Source organism: Talpa occidentalis, unplaced genomic scaffold (assembly GCF_014898055.3).
Source record: "Talpa occidentalis isolate TD23 unplaced genomic scaffold, MPIMG_talOcc4v2.1 talOcc4.17, whole genome shotgun sequence".
NCBI lineage: Eukaryota > Metazoa > Chordata > Mammalia > Eulipotyphla > Talpidae > Talpa > Talpa occidentalis.
Genome location: NW_023601754.1, coordinates 41466810 through 41485095, shown reverse-complemented (window position 1 = coordinate 41485095; position 18286 = coordinate 41466810). Strand labels below are relative to the sequence as shown.

Below are 18286 nucleotides of genomic sequence, written 5' to 3'. Positions count from 1 at the left end.
CCACATGGCGCAGCAGACCCCTCCTGTCTTGCCCACTGCTCCCCTCAGCAGTGTACTTCAGTCAATCCACCTGTTCTGTTCCTCACTCTGTCTCTGCTGAATCCTCTCACCCCCTGCACCTCTGGCCTGCACCCCAGTTCTTATATGCATAAATAAATAAATCATTTTTAAAAATCTTTAAAAATAAAACAAAGACTAGCTGTTCTGTCTTGCCCAAATCCTCCAGTTTGGTTCTCACCCCAGGATGATGACCAGACCAAATCAGCTGGTCCCCACATAACCACTGCTCTTAACTCATGTCACAGACACAGTGACCCTCTGCAGAGAATCTGCAAATTGCCACTCCCATAAGAAAATTATCTACTAATTTAGGCACCCACAAGCACATAATCCACAGTCACCCCTCAGCCCTGGTCACCTGCTTCCATAATCTTTACCCTGTTCTCCACCCTCAAGATCCTCTGAATCCCATTAACCACCACCAGCCCACTTCGCCCTTATTCCCTTCCAAATAACCCACAAACCCAGGCAGCCACTCCAATAAATGCTCAGTGCACGAGTCACACCTAGCGTTGCCGGCACACTGTCAGTCATCTCAGATATGCCACCAACCCACAGTCACCATCAGATTCCCACGCTCACGCCCACTCTTGCTCACGCTGAATGATCCACACGCACTGACCTCGGATAAGCCAAGAACCCAGAGGCCCCGCACGCCTCCATCCATTTCCCTGCCCCGAAAACCCCCACGACGGCCCAAAGTGGGCACCTGGTTGCGCAGCACCGCGCACGCCTGGCGTAGGTCGCGCAGGAAGAGCTGGTAGACGTGAGCCTGCACCAGGGCCTCCCTGCGCGTCTCCCACAAGCCCAGCAGCTTGTGCCAGCCAAGTTCCAGGTGAGGCAGCCACTCGTCGAGCGCCAAACCCGGGCCCAGCTCGGCGCCGTCGCTGGCCAGCAGTGCCTCGCTGGCCGCCACGATGCGCGCATAGTCCTCCTCGCGCCGGTCCACTTCCTCCTTGAGCGCCGCATGGCGCGCCAGCAGCGCGTCCGCCTCTTCCAGGCTGCCGGGCAGGGGTCCCTCGCTGCCACCCGCCGCCTCCTGGGCGCGCACCAGCCAGTCCAGAAAAGCGTCGAGATCGTGCAGGAAGCGCTGCAGGCGCCCGGCCGCAGCCACCGCCTCTCCACAGGCCTGAGCGGAGTTGGCCAGCGCGCCCCACTCGGCGCCCAGTTCCTCCGCACCCTGGCGCAGCCGCGCCCCCTGTGCCGGGAAGCGCGCAGCCAGGAGGGCTGCCTCCTCCAGGAGGGCCGCCTGGCGCGGCTCCAGCGCTTGCAGAGCCGCCTCCAGGCCGCTTAGGCGCCACTGTAGGGCGCCGCCGGCTCTGGGCGCACCCTCCACAGCCCTCCGCTTCTCGCGCACTTGGGCGCGCACCTCTGCCACCTCCAGCACGTGGTTCTCCACAAGCAGTACCGCGCTCACCTCCTCTTTGCGCTGTTCCACCAGCTCCACGATGCGGTTCCACCTGCCCAGGAGAAGGAGGGCGGCTGGAGGAGGACAGGGACTCATCTTGGGCGTGGAGGACCCACCGACCCAGGTTAAGAACCCAGCCAGGAGTGACCTTGGAACGTTATTTGATCTCCCCGAGCCCCTTTCTCTCAGTGGAACCCGACCAGGCACTTTTGCTTAGGGCAGCTGATTCTCAAATGTACTGTAATCTGAGTGAGGTTAAAACTACATTTGCCTTTTCACTCTCGTTCTCCCCCCAGAGTAGAACAGAGTTTTCCTGAGATGCATGTCCAAGGCTGGATGCAGAAGCAAATCTGAGAACTCACTGGCTTTCCCTCACTAGCCAGAAGGTAAAGGGATTTGCAAAAACGCAAAATGTCCCTCTTCCCGCTGCATTTTTTGTTTTGAAAAGTTATTTTTCATTTAAAGTATTATGGTAACATTATAGGTTTATTATTGTTCATTTGAACTGACTTTAAAATTTTAACTTTCTCTATATTCATTTCTCATATAGTAAATATGGGTAGCTCTAACCCCCTAAACAAACTCTCGGAGTGCTTAGTAGCCTTTAAGAGCACAAAGGGGTTCTGAGACCAGAGTGTGAGGGCCCAGCAAATAGTAATTAAGCCTAATATGTGGGGTCCAGTGGAAAATAATTGAGCATATACTATGAGCCAGGTGCTGAGGTCCAAAAGCAAACCTGCTCTATGTCAAAATAAATTACTGGGGGGGGGGGTGGAATATATTGCTCTGTGCCCTCAGACAAGTGATGATGCTTCTCTGGGTTCAGAGGTAGTGTATTGTCCAGGTGACAAGCACAGAATCTGAGCCCAATGGCCTGGAGTCAAATCTGAGCTGCGCACTCTTTGGCTAGTAAACCCCTCTGTGCCTCGGTTTCCCTGCCAGTAAAATGGACACATTATAGCACAGCCCCTACCTCATAGGGGTTTGAAATGGCACCTTCTTAGTTTCCTTGAGTGAATAAGAGAAGCAATAATGAGGAGAACTGGTGGGAGATAGAACTGCCAGCCCCAGACCCTGCCTACCTGCTGTTGAGGTGGTCCTGGCAGGAGCGCACCTCATCGGAGCTGGGGTGGCCTCCTTCCACCAGTTCCTGGACTGTGTGGTTCACGTCTAGGACACGGCCCATCAGACTGTTCATCTCCTGGTCCAGACTCTCAAATCTGCAGAAGGAGGGATGTGCTCAGAAGCCTGGACCCTGAGGACCTGCCAGAGCTTCGATGTTATGAAACCGTCTTCTCCCGGTTCTCCCAAGTATCCGACATCACCTTCCTGCTAGTTTCTGTGTTAGATTCAGGGCTCTGTCCTAGGCATCCAAGCTTGCAATCACAGCATGCCTGGGTCACCTGACACATCCCCACGGTCTCTATCCTCACCCTTGAACTCATGGCCCCCAGATCTCAGTCTGCAGCCTCAACCTACAGGTTTCTTTTGAAACTGTTCCCAACCTGAAAGGCTGTTGTGGACTCAGGGCTCCCCACTCGCACCGTGACTCAAACTAGCTTCAGCTTCTCTCCCGATTTCTTCTTCTGGGTCCCCATCTCCTGAATAGCCCCACCATCCCTTCATCCAGAACCCTGGTCCCCATTCTGGACAACCCCCACCCCCTGCCTGTCTGCTCCCATATTCTATGCTTTGGGCCTCCTGGCCTGGTCCAGTCCTCTTCTCTCCCACCTGAGCAGCCCCCTTCCCTAGCTGCCTCTCCAGGCTCCCAATCACCACTCTCAGCCTCCAACCCACCCTCCACATGGCCACAGGGAGACCTTATTAAAGGGGGGCAGTCATTCCTTGTTTACAGCAATGCCCAAGGCTGTAACTTGGGTGACTCTGGGCACGGTAAGGGCAGGGACCAGGCCTGTGTTTTCAGCAATGCCCAGCACAAGACCTAGAGAGAGCAGGAGCTCAGTAAGCCCCGGTGAAGTGAATGGATGGGTGGATTAGATGCTCAGTGAGAGAGGGATCATCCACTCATTTAACAACTCACCACTAAGGCAGCCAACAGAAAAATCAGTATTTGGTGTGTCACAGGTAGTAAGTGCTATGAAGAAACAAGATCGGGCTGAGGGAACAGTAAGGGACAAGGTTTGGAGTTATATCACCAACGAGGGACGTGACATTTGTACAGGGGCAGTGGGAGTCCCAGGGGAGGGACAGAGCTGGGGTGCCCCTGGAGGAGCTCAGGTTTATTATCTGGGAACCTCAGTAGTAACAGTAAGGGCTCCCAGAAGTAAATGTTCCCAGGATATTTACTGGGTATTTTACACGTATTCACTCATTCACTGCTCACCACAGGCGTGTGAGATCAGGACTATTATTCCTATTTTCCTGGAACCCCGGCTTCCAGCTGAGCGACCACAGGAATTATTGGCCCGGTGGAGGGTGAGCCTGGTGAGAAGATACCTAGCCCCCCAAGAGCGCGCTCACCGGTGCTGCACCACCTCGACGTCATCCAGTGAATCAGGCACACGCATGGCGAGAAGCCATTGCTCCTTCTCCCCGATCCACAGCTCGCACGCGTGCACCTCGCCGAACATGCGGTAGACAGCGAGGGCATCCCGCAGCCACTGACGCCGCAGCGCTGCCACCTCGGTCACCTCTGCAAACAGCTGCTCGGCCTCCACCACGCGCACCTGCAGGGCCACCACCAGTGGCCCGGCCCCGCTGGCGCCTCCCAGGGTCGCCAGCTGACGCCGCAGGCCGCCCACAGGCCCGCGATGCGCCTCCACCTCCCCGGTGAGCGCTCGGTGCTGGCGCGCCAGGCGGCGGCTGGACGCTTCGTCGTGGCCGAAGTCGCCCGCGGCCGCCAGGCGGTAGGCGTCGCGGAGCCAGTCCAGGAGCCCGTCGAGGTCGGCGCCGAACTGGTGCAGCGCCCGCGCCTCCTGCAGCCGCCGCTCCCGCCGCGCGGCCGATTCCTCCAGCCGCTGCCAGCGCCGCCGTGCGCTCGCGGCGCGCTCCGCCAGGCCCGCCAGGTGCACCGTCTCGGCGCCCGGGCCCACCGCGCCGCCGGCCGCAGCCAGCTCCTCCCCGCGCCGCAGGGCTTGCTGCAGCAGCGCCCGCCGCCCGCCCAGCTCGCCCTGCAGGATCTTGTGCTGCGCCAAGAGGCGCGCGGTGCTGGACAGGTCGTGCGCGCCCGCCGCGGGGCCCGCCGGGCCAGCCGCGCACGCCGCACCGCCGCCGCTCGCCGCCTCTAGGAGGCGCTCCTTGTCGCGCGCCCAGCTCTCGGCCTCCTCCAGCTCCTGCAGCAGGGCCCACAGGCTGCGCGAGGCCTCCAGTTCCGCCCGCCGTCGCGCCGCCTGCTCCTGCAGCTCTGCGAGACAGCCATGCACGTGGTTCACGCGGTTGCAGATAACCTGAGGATCGCAGGGCTGGTAGCCTGTGTCGGAAGCGGAGGATCCCAGGTTGGACAGGGCTCAGGGGGCACCCAAGAGAGGGTGGTATAAGTTACCTGCCCAGTTCTTGGCCCATCTTCATCAGATGGCAGGGTAAAGAGTCCCCTCCTCCAGGCAGCCTCCCTGATATCCCACAGCACCTTTTCTGGTTCCCCCAGGCGTTCCCTTTATTCCCAACCTCATCACTCTACCACCGTGACTCCTTCAGCCCAGACGCCTCTGGGCCTGACCCCGCTTAGAGCTTATTTTGTCTCGTCCCTTCCTAACCCCCCAAATGGGAACCCCTTGAGGGCAGGGTCTGGGGCAGTGTATGTTACCATGTCCCCAATTCTTCCCAGCAGAGTGGAACCCAGAGCAGTAGCCTGGAGAAAATGGAGACTTACTGATTGATGATGGATAGAAATTGAGAACCAGAGAATCCTTGAATCTGTATATTTTAGTGTGAACTGTGTTTCCTTCGAAACTGTTGCCAAATGAAACCTCTGTGCTCTTAAGCCATTTTCTGGGTTCCCTCGCTCATCCTCTAGTGATGACCTGAACCCCCTATTTTCTTCCAACCATTTCTGGCTAGAGAACTGTGAAATTAATTGAATGAAATTAATTTCTTTGATGCAATAAAATAGAATGGTTAGAAAATATCAGAACACAACACTGGAGAGGTAAAGGAAAGCATTATTTTATAAAACCTTTGCGCCAGTGTGTGGGGCTGCGCATGACCATGAACTCTGGGTCATAAGATTAAGGTCAAAGCAGTGTGGGAGAAGCTGCCCTGGATGGATGGGGGATTTCTATAATTCTGGGCATTCACTGAAAATGACCCAAATACCAAGGCATCCAAGCGAATAATAAACAACCACAGCATCCACGTATCCTGCCCTTATTCTAACACAGTGTCACAGATTCCTCACAACCATCTTATGATGTCAATCTCCTTCCTAACCCTCCTGCAGATCAGGAAACTGAGGCTCAGGGAGGGATGCCGTTTGCTGGGCATCAGCAAAGAAGTGGCAGATCAGGAGGTCACACTCTGGACCACTTATCAGGCAGTGCTGCCTGCGTCACCATGGCAACACCCACCCACACCGGCCTCTTTACTGTGTTCTCAGAGGCGCTGGTTGTCACCAGGTATGGAGCGCTCACAAGGGGAGGACAGAGGGGGCCTTCCGGGACAAACACCCCTGGGGGGGAGGAGAGGGTCCCACCAACCTCTCCTTGGGTTGTGACATTCACCAGAGGGGCTGAGCCAGGATGAACAGCTCCACACTGGGGCTTGCAGGGAGACCTCAACATTTGTTCTTAGGACATGGGCCAGCGCCGCGAGGCTGAGACGCTCCCCCGCCAAATAGACTCTTCCTTTTCTAACAATACTCCCAGATTCCGCTGGGCCGTGGCTCGGGGTAAAGAAGCGAGACAGGCTAGCCTCCAAACCTCCCAATCAGTTTCATGGGTCTCGGCCTCCTTCCCAGTGAGAAAGGAAAATGCAGCCCTCCCACTTAGCGAAGAGATTCGCAGGACACCAGCTTGAGACAGGTCACTCTGCCACCGCGATGGAGCGTGACAAAAAATAAGAGCACTCTGCCATCTTGCCTGAGCACACACAAAACCAGGGCACCGTGCAAGCCGGAGAAACAGCCACTAAACCCCGCTCCTGACTAGTGCCAGGGATGGTGGCCAATTCCTGTTCTCCCCACCTGCCACGACAAAAATGAGAAAGATGGACAATCATCAAAATAAACCACCTTCCTGACAGCTCCACTCCACTGCAAGGCACACCCCAAATCACCCAACACAGTCCGCGGCAGATAACAAGTCGCCCATCATATTCTCTTACTGAAATGCCCTGTGGGTCCCTCACGAGTGCGCAGAGTCAATCACTTGGCTGGAGGACACTGGCATCAGTAAAATGAGAACCTCATTAGAGCTAGTCTGGGTTTCGCCCATCAGCATCCACACCCCACCTTCCTCTTTCTCGCTTCATGTCTTTGGATGGAACTGACCCCTCAGGGGCCAGGATGGGCATGTCACATAGATGTGGCCAATTAGGTATAGACTGGAGTCATGAGGTTTGGCCACACAGAGGGGATGGAACCCACAGTGGGCTAATGAAAGTTTTCCTTAGAACTTTGGTCAGATTATTGGGACAAAAGGGACTATATCCTGGGGCCTCCCCTGGTGGCGCAGCGGTTGAGCGCTGGGCTGTGAGGCTGCCCGTAGCCTCTGTAGCACCGGTTTGTTCCCTGTCCACCAGTGAGGGTCCCACAAAAAAGGGGGGACTATATCCTGAAGGGGTGCTAAGCTTTGGGAATGGAAACATGGAGCTGAATGATTCCACATTTACACCATGAGGAGAGAGAGAGAGCACCCAACAGTAACATAAACATAGAGACTAGAGTCAGCAAGACATGACGTTTCAAAAGCATCATTGAGCCATCATTCCTGGATCCAGCCATACCTGAAGCCAACATCAATCTGGACATTATGGTGACATTAGTCAATACACTCCCCTTTCCTCCTTCAGATAATCGGTTGACTTTCTATCACCTGCTACTGGGAACACGCTGAATATATATGGTATTCACTGAGATTTGGCCATGAAGGGCTAAACATATAACAAGTGCTCAATATATGTGAACTATTACTGCAGAACCTCAAAAAAGAAAGTTGTGTGGTCCAACCTCCCATTTAAGGCACTAACTTTCCCCACAAAATCCCTAGGAGTGTGATCCTAGTCTGTGCTTGGACACCTCCAAAGACAAGGAGCTCACTCCTTCTGATCTCAGGAGTCCATCTGCTCCATAAGTCTCCACCCCAAACCCAGACTCACCCTGCAGTTGAGAGAAACGCAGGGCAGCAGCGTTGAGTGCCTCCACCCGCTCACTCTGGGCAGCAATGTCCCCCTCCAGCAGTCCATGCTTCTGCAACAGGTCCTCTGCCTCCACCAGGTGCTGCCCACACTCCCGAGACAGCAGCTGAGCCTACCAGAGGGGGCAGCACTGAGCACATTTTGGGCCCTGGCCCTCAGACCACTTCCCTCTCCTCCCATAGTCCTTGCCAACAAGGCACAACATTCCCTTCTCAGCCCTCTTCCTTGTCTGTCACCATCTCTCCCCGCCGTCTCTCTGAATGTTCTGTCTCTCATGTCTCCACATTTCTCTGTCATAGCATCTCCCTCTCTAAGCCTCCATCTCTCTCTGCCTCCACCTCTTATTTAGTTTTCTGTCTCCTCCCCATGTCTCCTTCTGTGTCCAATGCTCTCTCTGCCTCTGCATTTCTTTTCCCCATGTCTCTCTGTATCTGTCTTTCATAGGTCTCTGTCTCAAATGGATTCCATCTGCCTATGTATCTTTGTAGTCATTTAGATTTCCATTGCTAACTTTGCCCTCTCTCTCTCTCTCTCTCTCTTGCTCTCTCTCTCTCAGCTCTTATCATTTTCCTCTGGCATCATCCCTCTGTCTCTGTCCCTAGATCTATCTCATCTATCAAGGTATGGCTTTCTCTGTCTCTTTTTCTTTAATTTTTTAATTTACTTTGTGAAAATAAAGTAGAACTGGGGTGTAGGCCAGAGGTGTGGGGGGTGAGAGGATTCACCAGAGGCAGAGTAGGGAGCAGAACAGGCAGATCTACTGAAATACACAGCTGAGGGGAGCAGTGGGCGAGTCAGGAGAGAGGTCCGCTGCACCATGTGGGTCACCTCCCAGGCCAGGGGTTGAACTCAGGCTGTAGCAGTGATACACTGCGATTAACCCCTAGGCCACCAGGGAGACCCATTTTCCTCTTTTTCTTTTTTGGTCTCTATATGTCTTCCTTTGTCTTTCTCTTTGTCCTTCTTTATCTCTTTCTTTCTCTCTCTCCCCTTTCCTCTGTATCTCTATGACAGCTCTATCAGTATCCCCTCCCCCTCCTGCAACCCAGGCCCATCCTTTTCCCTGGTTTGACCCCCACCTGCATCTCCTCCATCCAGTCCACCATGTACACCATCTCCTGGAAGACCTTCTGCAGGGCCAGGTTCTGCTCCAGCCGTGTACGTCGAGCACCTACCAGCCCAGTCAGCAGGGCCCACTGGCGCAGGACACTGTCTCGCTGGGCTGCCACCCGCCGGGCATCATAGTAGCCTTCAGCCGCCAGAGCCTGGGCCAACTCTGCCACGCCCTGCACCCGCTCCTCATAGGCTGCGATGTCGGCCTCAATCGCTTCATGCTTCTTCATGGCTGCCTCCACTGCTGGCAGCTCATACCCAAAGTTGTCCTGGGGCAGGGCAGGCCACAGACACTCACCCATGTTGCCTCAGCAGTCCACCTGGTACCTTGGCCCTGTGTGAGCCTGGAAACTGCCCGACCTGCTCCTGTTACCCTGGGGACCAGCCCCACCATCCCCAGTTACCCTGTGGACCAGTTCTATCCTCCCCTACTACATCTCTGATCCTAAACTTGTCACCCAGAAAGGGTCCCCATCTTTCCACTGCCCTAGAGATGGATGACCAGGCCTACTCTATCCTGCTACTTAGGAGACCAATTCTATCCTCCTTAGTTGCCCTGGACACCAGATACAACCTCTCTTGTCACTGAAGAGTCTAATTAAATGCTCCCTTATTTCTGAAAAGACTAATTCTGTCCTCATTAGTTACCCTGGAGATCAGTCTCACTCTCCTGTTACCCTGGAGATCAGGCCCACTCCCCTCCCCCACCAATCACTTCAGGAGACCAGTTTTCCCTTCCCACCCTTATTTGTCACCTAGGAGACTAACCAACACTTCTCTGTTGCTTAGGAGATCAAGTCTTCCTCTCTGGTCCCAGAGCCATCAGCCCTGTCTCCCTCCCTTTCCCCCAGAGCCAAGCCCTACACCTTGTACCTGGGAGACCAGGCGCTGGTTCTCATTCAGCCAGCTCTCCCTCATAGCTACTTTGTGGTCAAACCTCTGGGCCAGTAGTTCCAGCTTCTCCTGTCGAATCAACTCAGCCCGTAAGGCAGCCTCCCGCTCATGCTCTGCCTTCTCCAGCTGGCCCCATGCCTGGGGAAAGAGGAGGTGGCAATCAGACTCCAACAATGCCCCACCATCTTGGAGCCCTGACTTTGCTGGCTGAGGTCACTTCTAGCACTTGCAGCTCTTTTGGGCAAACTGGAAAAAAAAAATCTTATGACCCTTTCCTGCTGGAAAACTGTCAGAATGAATACTCAGTCCATGATGCCTACAATGTGAATGGCTGCCTTGAACAGTGCACAACATAGACAACTCCTCAGAGCAACCCCACCTCTCCCCCACATTCTCAACCTCACCTTGTCTATATCCCAGATGCCGCAGCCCTCCCGAGGCACAAAGAGGCGACGGTTGCAGGCGCGCAATTTGCTCTGGATGCTGAAGAGCAGCACCTCCAGGTTCCCCTTCTCCTGAAACCTGAAACGGTTTGAATTCAGGAGCCCTGCCTCCACACCTCCACCTGCTGTCCTCCCTCCTGAACGGGGCCTCACTTGACAGGCTTCTCCAGTGTGCAATAGGCCGTGAAAGCCTGAAGCTGCTGCTGCACCCCACTCAAGGAGTTGGCAAACTTCTGGTTGCTGATGAGGCCCACAGTGCGGTGGATCCAGGCCAGCAGTTCGGCTGCCAGCTCTTCATAACGTTCAATGATCTTGCCCACCTCCAACACCTGGTCTAGGACCTGACCCGGGAAAGGATGCTAGGGTCAGCCTCAGCCCAGATATGCCCCTAAGTTGCCATCCAACTCATTCCTGGATTCATCAGACCTTCCCAATCCGCTTCCCCTCCACAGCGAGAGCCTTCATCTTGGAGAAATAGTGATAGAAGGAGACCACGTAGGTGATGATGGACTTCTCATCCGGAGCCTCCATGTTCACATCTGGGGGGTAAAGGAGAGTAGGGGAGCATGATGGTGAGCACTCCAACAGAGGGACTGGAGGATTGGGAGGAGGGAAAAATTCCTAACTGTGTGACCTTAGGCAAGCTAACTAACCTCTCTGTTTCTCACTTTTGGGTTTCTTTCTCTCTTGATTTATTTTTAATTACTCACAAATACTTCATTTTTTAATTTAGCTTTCTGACACTGTGCTTTTGCTTTCAACACTTTCACAATGATTTTCTGCTCCTCGATAAGAAGTGTGTCCTGTCCTGCACACTTTTAGCACACATGGAGCCACAACAGACCTTGCAAACACATTGTTTGTTTGTTTGTTCAGGCAACCACTTAAGAACCATAGGCCTCATGCACAAACTTCTGGGAGCTGGTCTGGACACAAGATACATGCAGATGCTGATGCTTTCCCAACCTTCTTGCTATAAAGGTAAATAATTCTATTATCAGGGCTTCAGGATGGACTAGTTTTGTTTGAGGCTGTGCTGAAGCAGAGCCTGCAAAGGTATATCAAACACTAGACCACCTGAGTGCCCCTAGACATCATCTCCAGAAAGTGGGCTGGGGGTGGGTGCATGAAGGGGGTGGATGGACTGTTATTCAGTTTTTGTATCCGCCGTATGGAGATCTATCTCTGAGCCTCGGTTTACCCACTGTTATAATAAGGATGACCACGGTGCCAGCCAGGGAGGAGCACCGTAACATCAGACGGTATATCGTGGCACAGAGAAGAAAATCAACAAATTCTGGTTATTATTTTAATTTCCCCATTTACCCATTGATGGCACAGCAATATCCTTGGCCCTAGACTTCACCACCTCATGGAACGGATACCCTTCACACACCTATGACATGCCAGGCACAGAGCACAGCTTTAAGACCCTAAATTCTGCAGTCAGAAGTCTGGCCTATTGGTTTTCACTGTGTCTCTGGGCAAGAGATTTCACAGCTCTGCCCTTTGTTTCTGTTGCCTTAAAACAGCACAAATTCTATCCAAGCAGGTCAGTGTGAGGAGGAACGGGAACAGTTTTGATAAAATTCTCAGCCATGTACTTGGCACCCGGTTGATGCTAAGAAACAGGGAGCACAGAGGGAGGACTGGTGCTGGGTGTGACCCCGGATTGGGACTGAGGCTGAAGTTAGGAGTGCGTGTGGGGGTAGACTGAGAAGGAAAGGTGTCGGGGAGAGGACAGAGTGCTGGATGTGGGTGACCTGGGGTAGGGGAGGGACAGGCTGTGGCTGGAACCGGGATGGGATGGAGAAAGCAGGGAAGATGTGTGTGCGATGGGGATAGTGCTGGGATGGAGTGGCTGGTGTGGGATTGGTGTGAGGTTGGGGATGGCGTTGGCTTTGAGGCTGGGGCTGAAACTCAAACCCCATCCCCCCCGCCCCCACCCCCACACCCCGGACAGACAGGCCTGAGGGCCGGAAGCCGGGGCACCACTGGCATCGCCCACCCTGCTGCTTCACCACCCACCACCCCTTCTATGTGGTTCCAGGGCAAGCTCTGGTTGCTGGGAGCCCCCCATTAAGTGCCAAATTCCCTTTCATATTTGGCGCCTGGATCAAGACTGAACCAATCAGGTGTGAGCTATGAGCTGATTGGTGCTAAATGATCCAGTCAGCCATAGGATTGAAAAAATGGTCCATTCAGGCTTATAGGTGGGGGACATTGAAGGAGGATATAAGGCAGAGCAGAGGGGCCCTTGGGGCATTCTGTTCCTGGCTGCAAAGAAATGAGAAGCAGCAAGCAGCATGGGACAGCAGGCCAAGGAAGAAGCCCAAGGCCTTTCTGCAGATGTTGGGCGACCCTGTCTCCAGTCCTGCCTCTGACATAGCCTGAAAGGAGCACCAAAGGCACCAAGCCTGGTATTTGAAAGAGCTGTTTGTTGTTGGTGTAGTCTGACAACTCACAAAGAGTTGTTAAAACTTGGTGCTTCTTGGGCCTCCCCTGGTGGCGCAGCGGTTGAGCGTGGGGCTGTGAAGCTGCCCGCAGCCTCTGCAGCACCGGTTCGATCCCCGGCTGCTGGGTGAGGGTCCCACATGGCTCGTAGACCTCTCCTGCCACACCCGCTGCTCCCCTCAGCAGTGTATTTCGATCTATCTGCCTGTTCTGTTCCCCGCTCTGGCTCTGGTGAATCCTCTCACCCTCCCACGCTTCTGACTGTACCCAGTGCTTGTATAAATAAATAAATAAATCTTAAAAAAACAAAAACCAAAAAACCTTGGTGCTTCTGACACTGCCTCGTGGTGCCCGGCAGTGGCCAGTGCTGTCCAGCACTTTTGACAGGTGACCAGCACTGTGTCAGGGTCACCTCTGAGAGTGGGCCAGCTCTGAGAGCTGCTCACCGCTTACTTCTGAGCACTGTGGACACGACCTGGATTGAGATATTTGGCTACTTGTGTCTATAGGAAGCTTTTTGTTTCCCCTGTCTTCTTGTTCCCTGTTTTGTTGAATGCCATTTTTGTTGTTCCCTGAGCCTGAGGTACCTTATAATTGTGCTTGCGGGTGAGAAAACCCCATAGACAGCGACCTGTCCTCTACCTTGACACAATCCTTTGACTGATTATAGCCCCTTGTTATATATAGCTCCGGTTTTGGTCTCTCTTGTAGGGCTAGGGAGAAAGGGAGTTCAGTTGAGGAAAAGATGACTGAGGAGGGGTTTGGAGAAAAGGGTGGAGGTTAAACTGGAGATAAGAATGGAAATGGGGTTGGATTTGGGATGAGGATGGGGAAAATGAAGAATATGAGGATGAGAAGTGGGGAGACTGGATATGAGTAAGGAAGGGAGTTGAGCTTGGAATGACCTGGGGATTTAAGATTGTGGTTCAGTAAGATGCAGCTGAGTTTGGGAGGGCATTGGGGTTGGGGGCCCCCAAAGGAAGTGGAGGCTGGGGCCAGGTGGGGCTCACCCTCAGGGTCCAGCAGACGTGTCAGTCCCAGGTGCTGCTCAGCCGTGCGGAAGGCTCTCTGCAGGTTGTAGTTGGCATTGGACTTGGTGAGTTTGCTGAAGTCCACGAGATCAGGCCTGGGCAGGGGCACAGAGCAGGCAGGCAGCAGGCAGGCCCCAGAGCCATGGGCAAGCAGATGAGAAGACATGGTGGTCTGAGCCCCACCCAGGGTGAGGGGAGGAGGGGCACACCCAGCAGGGGGAAGACCAAGTGTGCATTTAACTGTGTACTTCTCACTTGGCATGTGAGTGTGTATTTGGGTGTGTTCCTATAATGTATTGGGTTGTAGTGTGAGGTCTAGAAACCACCCACCCCGGCTCAGCCATATCCTGGCGGTCACTCTGGTCGCCTCATCTCTCTATGCCTGTTTCCTCGCTTAGAAAATGGGGAGGTTAATGGCATCTGCCCCTTAGAATCACTGTGAAATGACTTGCTGGAAAGCAGTCAGCTATGCCAGCCACACAGGGAGTGCTCAGTGTGTCCACTGTTCGCACTATCCCTGTGGCAGCCTGTGGGCTTGTGTGACCAGCAGGGCTTGTGAGAGACCAAGTGTCCACATCAGAAAAAGTTGGGTTCTATAATACCAGTACAAGTCTTCCTACGGAGACTCCGGTTCAAGTCTCTCTAGGTCTCGGTTTCCCAAATCTGTCCTAGATGACCATGATGTAGGTGTAACTTGTCTGGGGGCCCACCCCTCAGTCACTTCAGTGCCAGGCCTTGGGGTGGAGGGAGCCAGGATACCCTGGGTGCTCGCCTTGAAGAAGGCCTTTCAGGTAGGAGAGGCCTTTGGTGGGTTATGGGGGAGGGGGTGGAGATGTCCTGCCCCAGGGGCATGCAAGCAGCAGCCCAGGCTGTGTATGTACACAAGCATTTGTGTGTGTGTTCACATCTGTATGAATGTGTTTCTGTGTGTGCAGAGGGTATGAGGCCTGGACAAGGGTACACAGGGGTGTGCACATATGTGTTGAAGTGGAAAGGGCAGGTCCGTGAAGGGCACTGTGTGTGTGTGTGTGTGTGTGTGTGTGTGTGCGCGCGCGCGCGCGCGCGCGCACGTGCGAACGTAGGGGTGAGGGTGGGTCCTTGTGTCTGTATACATGCACGTACATGTACAGGGTGGAGCTGAGAGATGTAAGGCAGGGTGCGGGGTAGGGCTGAGCTGCCCCAGGCCAGGTAGTACCTGTGCCGGTGAATGAGGGCATTGAAGGCCAAGCCGTCCCGCCAGCTGGTGGTGAAATTCTGGATGTTTACCTCAGGGTAACTGGCAGCATGGAAGGAAGAGATAGGCAGAGACGGAGAGAGTCAGGAGAGGGAGGAGGAGACAGACATGGATCGACAGACGGAAGGACGGCCGGATGGACAGAGCAAGCCAGGGAAATGAAGAGACAAGTGAGGAGCGAAAAGGAAAGAAGGGCAAAGAGAAAGGGGGGTGGAGGGGAGAGATACAAAGGGAGAGAGGCGTGAGAGAGCAGCGAGGGAAGAAAGCGTGACAGGAAGAGGAAAAGTAGACATGGAGGTAACGACACGCGTGGAGAAACAGGTGGCTTTGCAAGGCAGCGCAGAAGGGGGAGTCAGGAAGCCCATGTCTCCACCCTCACCCGCCGCCTCCCAGCTTCCTCCCCGAGGCTGCTCTCCAGAGGGCACTCTAGTTTCAGGCCAGGCTCTCCCCACAAGGCAGAGAGTTGGGGCCAGCAGTCTGTGCACCCCCCTTTTCAACCACAATGAAGGCAGCAGGCCCCTGAATCCCCCCCTGAGCTCCCCGAGTCCTCCTGTGTGTCCTCCTGAGCAGTGTCTGCTTGAGGGGGGGCTGTGGCCAGAGCTCAGAGATGGGCTGGGGGGTTCACTCAGGTGCATACAAGGCCTCTTGAGACACAGAATGAAGTGGGCAGAGAAGGGAGCACTACTTTCCACTACTTTCCAGAAGGGAGCAGAACTTTCCAGTTCTCAATTGTCATACAGGTTTATTCGTCCAAGTGGTTAGGTAGAGTGGATGCATTTCTTTCCACTCCGTTAGCTTCAGATATAACTTTTGACACCAAGGACATGGGCTGCCCTTTGCGCCACAGGTAGGGCCTCCCCCTATCCCTCCCACCCCCAGACAGGACTCACCCAGCTGTCTTCATCTGACACCACAAAAGCAGTGCGTCCTTGGCAGAGCGGGTCTCTCTGTTGTCCTCTGTCTCAATTTTGATGACTTGAATCTGTGAGGTTACAAAAAATGGCTGCTGGGTCCTGGAGGGCCTGAGCTTAGGAAATACCCTCTGACCCTGCTGCCTTTGGTGGACAGGGGAGATGGGGGAGGCAGATTCCAGCTCAGGTGGGGGGTTCAGGAGCGTGAAGGTGGGGTCTGGACAGGATGGGTCAGCCATAATTGTGGGAGGTGCTTGAGGACTAGGCTGTTTCCAGGGCCGGCTTCACTCTTGGCACCTGCGCTACTTCCTTGAACCAAGTCACCAGCATCTTCCACCTGGGCTCGTGCAGTGGCCTCCACTCTGGTGTCCCTGCTCCCACCCCCACAGTCTGCTGCCCATGCAGCTGAGAGAGGGACCGTGTGAACACCAAAATCTGCATAGAGATCCCTGATGTGGCAGCCAACTCGGGCGAGGTGCGAGTTCACCCACTTAGTGAAGGTTTTCTTCTGCACAGCCTCCCGCTCATCTGAAGGACAGACCTTGATGAGCCTTCCTCCCCTCTGCAAGCCAAGGCCTGTTTCCAGTTTCACCCCAGCCCTCCGCTGCCCTGACAAACTGCGGTAGCGCCTGCAACAGTGTCTGCACTCTCCTTGGCTCCTGCTTACTCAGGAGTCACTTGGAGCAGGGGTCACATGGGGATCACCTGGAAGCGAAGGATGATGGTCCAAACCAGCCCCAGTGTCAACCGGTGGTTCCCGTCCACGATGTCATGTGAGCCCACGTTCTCCAGGTGCACGCGCTGCTCCTTCAGGAACTGCAGCGCCTTGTCCACGTTTTCCAGCGAGTGGATCCTCATCCGACCGCGCGTGGGCCTCGGCTAGGGCAGCAGGGGCGTGGGAGATCCAGGGCCTGGCCAAAAGCACCGTGCCCTCGGCCCCCACCCCTTGCAAAGAAGCCCACCTGCGTCGCCACGCCCCTTGGATGGCCCAACCTAGGCCACGCCCCTTCAGTCTTACCCAACACCCAGGACCCAAGCCTTCAAAAGCTCTGCCCCTTCCCTCAGGTGGTCCCTTTCAAGAGTCACATCCTTTCAGGGCTAATGCCAGTCCTGGCCCCGCCCCTTCGCAGTTCCACCTTCCACTGATAACCCAGACTGTAACCCTAGCCCCGCCCCTTATTAGGATCCTTGGCCCAGGCCACCAATATCTGACCACTAATTCCGTGGCCACACCCCCTTCCTATCAAGCCCCGCCCCATTGCTGGCCGCTCCAGGCAGACAGCTGGAGCCCTTCCATTGGCCCTTGGGCCTGTTCTCTAGCTGTGCCCTCACTACTTCCTGCGCTCCAAGGTCTCAGTTCTTTTTTTTTTTTTTTTTAAGATCTCGGTTCTTAAATTAATCTCTGGATCCATCAGGACTCCACGCTTGGCGATGAAGCCCCACCCAAGCCCAGAAATACAACTGTACCCATCCAAGTCACACCCCATACAAGAGTTCCGCCCCCAATCCCACGACCCAGGTATCACCCTTCCCATGATAATGGACCCCGATTTAGAAAGCCACACCCTCTTCTGCTGACCCCCTGCAACAGCATTCGTTCTGTCCCTGTTAGATGGCCATGCCCCTTGCTACCGACTACCCAGGCCAGTCCCTTCTGATAGCTTCCTTCTCCCATCGCCCCATCCATTCCAACCCAAGTCCAGAGTCCCTTCACCTTCCACAAAATCCCCCTTGGTGTTGCACGCCCCGAAGCCAGGCTCCCCACAACTAAGCACCGCCCCTTGCTGTAGCCCCGCCTACCAGAATGGTGGGCTTCTCCCCGACCTGGGACGCTCCACTCATCCGTTAGCCTGGCCCGGTGGTAGCCTAGCCCGAGACCCCAGGGCCCACCCCGCTCTCCCCCCAGCCCCCACCCCTCGCAGCATTTCAAGCCCCCTCACCAGTTGCTCCCCAGATAGCACTTCCAGGAGCCTCGTGAGCACAAAGCCGTCGCGGAGGTCTGCATAGAGGTCCCCGATGTGGCAGCCAACTCGGGCGAGGTGCGAGTTCACCCACTTAGTGAAGGTTTTCTTCTGCACAGCCTCCCGCTCATCTGAAGGCAGACCTTGATGAGCCTTCCTCCCCTCTGCAAGCCAAGGCCCGTTCCCGTTTCACCCCAGCCCTCCGCTGCCCCAACAAACTGCAGTAGCGCCTGCAACAGCGGTCTGCAACAATCAGGTCTTTAGCGCTGGAATCCTCCTGTCTGGGGCAAACCTCCCCCACCACACACACACATATCCCACCCTTCGCAGCCCACCCGTCTCTAAGTTTTCCTGAGACAAAACGTCCCTGATTCCCACCGCGTTGGATTCTTTTCAATACATGAGTGCCTAGTAGGTACCCGGCACTGTTCTAGGCTCTGAAGATACACGAGCCATTCCATCGCAAAG

General features: G+C 55.0%; 1 protein-coding gene across 1 annotated transcript in view; it reads right to left on the bottom strand.

Moving 5' to 3' along the window:
- SPTBN4 (spectrin beta, non-erythrocytic 4) overlaps positions 1-18286 on the bottom strand; it is a 68912-nt gene that overhangs the window by 38083 nt on the left and 12543 nt on the right. The window contains exons 3-16 of the mRNA XM_037516588.1: positions 17798-17949; positions 16563-16736; positions 15837-15928; positions 14908-14988; positions 13692-13807; positions 10654-10766; positions 10381-10568; positions 10189-10306; positions 9764-9922; positions 8857-9159; positions 7739-7889; positions 3950-4898; positions 2551-2688; positions 770-1520 (exon numbers count right to left, since the gene is read on the bottom strand). Of these exons, the coding sequence (XP_037372485.1) occupies positions 770-1520; positions 2551-2688; positions 3950-4898; positions 7739-7889; positions 8857-9159; positions 9764-9922; positions 10189-10306; positions 10381-10568; positions 10654-10766; positions 13692-13807; positions 14908-14988; positions 15837-15928; positions 16563-16736; positions 17798-17949 (3485 nt within the window). The remainder of the gene's footprint in view (positions 1-769; positions 1521-2550; positions 2689-3949; positions 4899-7738; positions 7890-8856; positions 9160-9763; positions 9923-10188; positions 10307-10380; positions 10569-10653; positions 10767-13691; positions 13808-14907; positions 14989-15836; positions 15929-16562; positions 16737-17797; positions 17950-18286) is intronic.